This window comes from Octodon degus, unplaced genomic scaffold, assembly GCF_000260255.1.
Source record: "Octodon degus isolate 3935 unplaced genomic scaffold, OctDeg1.0 scaffold00113, whole genome shotgun sequence".
NCBI lineage: Eukaryota > Metazoa > Chordata > Mammalia > Rodentia > Octodontidae > Octodon > Octodon degus.
Window position 1 is genome coordinate 8,367,706 of NW_004524689.1, and position 6,886 is coordinate 8,374,591.

The following is a 6,886-nucleotide window of genomic DNA, read 5'->3' on the forward strand; positions in this document are numbered from 1 at the left end:
CTGGGGACAAATCAGAGGGGCCTCAGGGCACCAGTCTGGGAGCTTCAAATGCCAGGAGTTTGGGTCCATAACACTGCTGAGGATCTCTCTGTCTCTGTGTCTGTCTGTCTGTCTGTCTGTCTGTCTGTCTGTCTGTCTGTCTGTCTCTCTCTGGTACAGGGTCAACTATGCAGCTTGGACTCATAGTGATCCTCCTGTTTTCAGCCTCCCCAAGTGCTGGGATTATAGGCTTGTGCCACCACGCCCAATTTCAGTGGCTAGCACCACACGCCTGGGGTTTGGGGCTGACATGGCATGTGGTACTGGGGATCAAACCTGGGTTCTTGCATTTGCCAGGCAGGTGCCTAGACTGCTGAGCTAACTCCCAGCCCTTCTCCTCCTCCTCCTCCTCCTCCTCCCCTTCCTCCTCCTCCTCCTCCTCCTTCTTTGTCTTCTTCTCCTTCTTGTTCCTCTTGTTTTTCTTCTTCCTCTTCTGCTTCTCCAGTCTGGTCACCTTGGGAGTTTGCCCACTCACCTTTTCAGTGTGAACTGGGAACCATGAACTTTACCTCCAAGTACGCCGCAGCTATTTTCAGAGCAGTCAGGGCTTCAACTCTATGCTGGCCCAGGGGGCCTTGTCCCCCAGCTGTGAGCCTGCCAGGAGCACGACCTAATCTATGGGACCTTACTCTTCTGTTGGGCTGCTGTAGTCTTGATCTGGGGACCATCTCTTTACAAAAGAGTGTGAGTCCTGGGCACTGAAAAGGGCCTGCTCATTGGTCACGGACAGCAGCCCGGGCTGCCACTACTGTGAAGCTGAGAAACAGGAAGAAACTCAGGCATGAATCTCTTCACTGCCTGCTGAAGGTCATGTCACTAGGTTTGTTTTGGCTTGTTTTTCTTTTTTCTTTTTTTCAGACAGGGTTTTGCCAGGTAGTTGAGGCTGGCTTTGAACTTACGGTGTAGCCCAGTCTGCCCTCTAGCTCATGGCGATGCTCCTGCCTCAGCCTCCCGAGTGCTGGGATGACAGGTATGCTAGAAATTCGTATTTGTTCTGTCCACAGCTGACCCCCAGCTCTCCAGAGCAGGCGTGCAGGAGTGTGTAGATAAAGGGCTGTGGAGGGGCGCTGCTGCAGCAAAGGAGCGCATAGCTGTGAGTTGGGATGCTTACGTGTTGAGCAAAGAGCAGGGGTAGCGGGCACCCAGGGAGGAAGCCAGCCTCAGCCATCTCTACCTGAAGTGCTTCCCACTGTGGGAGGCAGCCTCAGCAGCAAGTCTGGAAGGCCATCGGTCCTGTGGGGCCACAGTCCAGGTACCCCTGGTGCTGTGGAGCCCTGGTCAGAGGAATTAGCGTGAAGTTCACCAAGCTCCTGCTAGATGTGCAGAGAGGGAAGGAGTGGGTGGCAAGGCCAGGATGAAGCCCCAGGGCCACAGGGCCAGGTGGCTGCTGGCTCTGGCTGCCACTGTGGTTTTTGTTCTTAAACCCTCACCCCCTGGCCTGACCCTGAGTTAAGTGAGAAGTCACCAGAGCCTCCAGCACAGGTGACCCAGCTGCAGGAGGGGAAAGCTCCATGCCACCCAGGGGTTGGAGTGCTAATGGTTTCTAGATGGGAATCCCCACAGTTTACTGGCGTTTGCGACCTCTGGAACTTGGCTTGGAACTTAATCCCCTTTGTGAGATGTCTAAAGGGTGGAGACCATCTGACTTTGGTGTTTAGGGGTGGGGCCTCTGGAGGTGATTAGGACTAGATAGGGTAAGTGGGGTGGAGCCCTCGCGACTGATGCGTGTGGCTTTCTTTGTAAGAGGGAGTTGAGAAGGCGCATGCATGTTCGTGGGCGCAAGCGCGCATACACACAGCCATGTGCTGCTCTGTCAGAAAGGAGACCATTACCAGATGCCCATGACCGTGGACAGAGCTATAAGCTCAATCAACCTCTGGTCTTTGCGTCTTACTCTGCGTGTGGGACTGGCACTGGTCTCACGTGTTTGGCCCCTGACATTGTCATTCCTGGCCCCTGCAGAGGGGCCAGTAGGACCCATGGGCTTGGAGATGTGTGTGGGCATCCAAGGAGGAGGGCTGCCTGCTGCTTCCACTGGCAGCATATCACTTTCTTATGGACCAAGGAAGCCCCAGGTCTGCTCCCTGGTGAGATTCAGGGCCAGTGGATGTCTTCCTGTGTGGTCTATGGCTGCGCCTCTCTGCATGGTTAAAGTATGGGTCCTGCTAGCAGCGCCCTTGGCACAGCTTGTGTCACCAAAACGCTGGGACCCAGGTGATTTCCCAGACTCCTGAGCAGGAGGTGGGATTTTCCATCTTCAAAGGGCCATTTCCCAGTTTCTTGCTTCCCTCTCCCAGAAGAAGGCCTCTATAGTTGCCTGTGGTGACGGACCAGGGTGGGTGGGCATTGGGGACAGAACAACAGCCTTCTGCCACCTGCCCGCCCCGCAGGTCCAGAGTGTCTGTTGTGCAGGACCAGAGGCCTGTGCTGTGGCCACTCAGGGCCAACCCTGACTTGGGGCTGGCATTGAAAGTTGAAGGGGTTAGGAAGGCAGCTAGAAAGACACTATAGATGAGGTTGGCCATGGAGCCAGCCCTGCAGGGGTGCCCCTCAGCTTCCTGGAGCGCTTACTCCTGGAGCCTCTTTACTGCCAGTTGGGGAACTCAGAAAGGAGGCCAGGCTGTCTCTGCAGGACCCTGGAAAGGCTAACATAAACAGACAAATGGGGAGTAGTAAGAAGAGCTGTTTATACCGTGCTTGGACTTTGCGGATACACTTCCTTTATACGCACACACATAGCACGTGCCCTATTGCATGCCTAGGGACTCTTGGATCTCCAGAGTGATGTCAGCTTTGGGAGAAGTTGTACCTGGCTGGGGCCCTACCCCACGGGAGTTGGAAAGGTGGACGGGGGCCGGGCAAGGGCAGAGGACAGGTTCCTGGCAGCCACAGGTCAGGGGGAGTCTGTCCTCAGAACCACTCTCTTGCCCTCCACTGGGCAGGGGGCGCGGAGGTAGAGGAGCCGCTCAGGGCTTGAAGAGATGCAGGACAGCGGAGGGGGCGTATATGCCGCCAAGGCCCTGCCCTCCAGCCCCGCCCCGCCGCGCCCCCGCCCCGCTGCCTGCCTTCACCTCCCGCGGGCGCCGGCTTTCGCTTTCAGTCGCTGGCGGGCTAGCTCGGGACGTGGAGGAGGCTCAGGGGTACAGGGCGCAGGGCGCTAGCTGGACCGCTCTTGGCCCCGCTTCCCATGGCCCCCGCAGCGCTGTGGGCCGCGCTGGCCATTGGACTGCAGCTGTGGCCGGCGGGGCTCGCCGTGCCCACCCAGGTGGGTGACTCGCCGGTGGGATGACAGCTCCTATCCCGACTGGTGTGCTTTCCAGGGGCACCATGACTGGGGCACTGGGGGTATTGGGGGGAACCTGTAGGCACGCGCCTGGGACACGGAGCCTGGCACACGTGCATGCCGAAGGGACCCGGGTTCCCGCATACCGCATTCCAGCACGCACTCCTGTTCCCCGGGGTCGCCACCAGGCATTTGGAGCCGAGCATAATCATCCCGGGGCCCATCCTCTTTGGATATTCTGTGGCCCGCACGCGGAGTTGGCTACACAGGGCGCTGCCCACTGCCCATGAGGGCAAAGCCGTGAGAAGACTTCCTCCTCCCTTGGGCTCCGGCTTTCCTTTTCCTTAGAAATACTCAGCTGCTGTTGAGAGCGCAGGACTGGGTGTAGACATCTAAGCGGGGCATTGTTGGGCTGTGAGCCACCTCCTTGGCCCCTGGGCAGCTCCATCCAGGACCCTCTGCCCCTGTGTCCCGGTGGGTTTCTCCATCTGTTCTGTGGGCTCCCGGCGGGAGGCCTTGGGGCTGTTCATTAAGTGCGGCAGGCAGCATGCTATCCTGAGGAGCTCTGGAAAACAGGGGGAGGAGACACCCCAGTACTGTGGCTCGGGTGCATCTAGCAAGGGCTTGTGGGTCAGCACGGTCGGCTAGTCAGGGAGCCCCATTTCACAGAGAAGAAAACCGATGCCCAGAGAACTGGGTGTCTGTGTCAGGGTGTGGAGAGGTGTTTCTTCCGAGGGCATCTCCTCTCCTTCCCCTGGCTTCAGGGGAGGGCTTGCCAGCCCCTGTGGTCATCTTGCTGGGGAGGAAGTGGGAGGTGACCTTATCCTGACACGAGGTGACTCAGTGATCCAAGAGCCCAGTTTTGGAGGGGGGGAGAGGAGGAGCGGGACTGTCAGGCCCCTAGTGAGCCCCACAGTGGTGCCAGGAGTGGGTCCTGGAGGCACAAGAGCACCCTCTGAGTGCTTGTGGGTGACTGTGATTGCCAGCCTGACCATGGGTCATGACACAGACACTGGCCTGCGAGGGGGTGAGGGGGCTTGGCTGGGCTTGGCCTGCCCTGGTGAGCCCTGGGTGTTTGTGAGGGCCCTGGTGGGGGAGGCTGACAGGACAGAGCTCTCCTGGAACTGCCGAGGGATTCCCTGCCACCTCCTTCCTGTCCCACTAGAGGTCATCAGGTCTCTCACATTCCTGCCTCCAGGGGCTATGACCAGAGACTCTCAGCTGAGCTCCCAGCCCTGTGTCTACTCCCCGGTTCCTCCTTGACAGAGAACCACCCCCAAGTCTCGGCACCTCTGCTTCTCGTGTATGGGCCCTGTGCTCCCAGGGGCTCAGGCCAGTGTGAGGTGTCTGCCCCGTCTCTGACCACGTGTGCTCCATGCCCAGTGACCAGGTGGTCATTTTGTATAAGTCTGCCCAGCCTTACCCATGCTGTCCCCTCTGTACAGTCCGCCTTAATTCTATCCTCCCGGGCCTTTGCAAATGCCACCCACTCCAGGAAAACCTGTCCCCATTCTCCCACTTGGGTTTGATCTGCTCTGTCCTTCCCAGGAGGGCTTCTGTGCTGCTTCAGTCACCTCAGTGCATGGCAGAGTCTTTGAGTGTGGGGACCGTGGATTCTTCCTTTTTGGCCACCTTCGTGTCAGGCACTGTGCGAGGGTATTTTGTCACAGAACCACGCTGTGACCTCCCTTCCAGTAGCTCCTGAAAGGTGGTGGAGTGGTTCCCATTGAGCGATGTGGAAACAAATCTGAGAGGCTGTGGCATTTCCTGAGATCGCAGCGCTACGAGAAATGCAGGTTCCCCTGACCATTTGAATGCAAGTCTGCTGGACTCCCGAACTTCTTGCCAGCAGATGCTCCTGTGCCTGTGTCCCTGCTCCTGTCCCCATGAGTCCCTCACACATAGCAAGCTTGGCAGTAACTCATGTGGGGTTGTAGAAGGAGCCCCAGGGACACCTCAGCTGGCCATAGGGTGGGGATCCAGACTCGCTGTGCTGTCCCCACTTTGTCCCTTTGACTGCCATGTTGTGGAATGGTGGAATGTACCATCCATTCATTGAGTCATTCATTAGTTCATTTCTAAAATGGTCAGGGAGCTGGCAGCATGGGTGAGTGCTTGGTGCCCTCTGGTGGGTGGCAGTGACCCTTGCCCACCTACCCCCTACCCCCAGAAGTCTGATCAGTTTAGGGAAGAACCTGGGGACTGTCAGGCTGCAGTCAGGTAAGCCTGACTACCAGCTGGCCCTGGGGCCTCTTCCCTCCTTCTGCCCTCTCTGTGACCTGTCGTCCCCTGCCTGACATCCCCAGGGGAGTCTGTGTGCTGACTGAGGCGGAGGCGTGTGGTGTAGGCACCCACATTCCCTGCCATTCACTCAACCCCCCACCTACTCTGCTTCCAGCTTGGGGACCAGCTCCCAGCCTCCCAGAGCCACACTGCCAGGAGGTCACGGGCACTGTAGACCCCCAACCCCGGGCCAAGCTAGGGAGCCTCTGTTTTCTCATCTGCTGATGTGGAGAGAGCACTGGCCTGGCATTCTTGTGTCACAGTGGCCCTGACCCTCTTCCCCAGAGCACTGCTCCTCCCCAGGATAGGGTGACACTTTCTGGCCTTTTCCATCTAGTACTTCCTAGAGGTGGCTGTGGGGGGGGGAGACAGCTTCGCTCCAGCATTGTGTGTGTTATGTTCAGCGCTACTCTACATGTCACCTTAGTCCTCACTCTTGCGCCATGCTGGCTCTCTTGCTGCCCCTCAGACACACTGCACACCCACATACACAACGCGTGCCTCGGGGCCTTCGTGTGCTTGCTTTTTCTTGTAGCTTGTGTGCTGTGCCGCTGAGATCTGGTCTCCTTTACCATTTCCTCCTGCTCACCTGGGCCCTCTGGCCTCTGAGGGCTCCCTGCTCGGTGCACTTGCTACCCTGACCTGCTTGTCTTCCACCCAGCACTCCTGCCCTGCTCTAGTTCTCTGGCTCTGATGGTGTCTTTCCACTAACATGTAGCTGTAGCGAGGGCGGGAACTGGCTCCAGCTATAGACCTGGAATAGGGCTCCGGTCTGCACAGTTGGTACCGGGGCAGGTTCTTCAGTGCTGTAGGCTGTTCCAGTGTTTCAGGGTGCTTAGCAGGTCCTGGCCTCTGCACACTAGGTGTCAGCGGCACCCACTCTGGTTATCACAATCAAAAGTGTCTCCATATCTGGGGATTGAACTCAGGACCCTGTGCTTCCCAGGCAAGCACTTATTCTACTGAGCTATCTTTTCAGCCCTCAAAAGTGTCTCCAGATGTTATTAAATGTTCCCGTCCAGAATGGAGGGGAGGGGAAGAGCCCTGCCCCACAACCACCAGCCTAGGTTTTCAAATCCTTTTGATACTGTCACAGATTAATCATCTGACCTTTATCGTGACCTTGTGTGACAGATGACACGGGAGCGTTTGACAAGGCAGTGGGCAGGCCTGAGTTCTGCTTTGTCCCCCTCTCTTAAGCTGTCCTTCTGGGCCAGGGCTCCTCCCCCCAGTATGCTCACACACCTGTGTTCCCACCTAAGCCACAGTGGGTGGGTGGCC

At 57.8% G+C, this 6,886-nt stretch overlaps 1 protein-coding gene across 1 annotated transcript in view; it reads left to right on the forward strand.

The window, feature by feature from the left end:
* Positions 1-3,138: 3,138 nt before the first annotated feature.
* Positions 3,139-6,886, forward strand: part of Tnfrsf1b (TNF receptor superfamily member 1B) — a 28,798-nt gene continuing 25,050 nt past the window's right edge. The window contains exon 1 of the mRNA XM_023699467.1: positions 3,139-3,304. Within this exon, the coding sequence (XP_023555235.1) occupies positions 3,227-3,304 (78 nt within the window). The 5' untranslated portion in view covers positions 3,139-3,226. The remainder of the gene's footprint in view (positions 3,305-6,886) is intronic.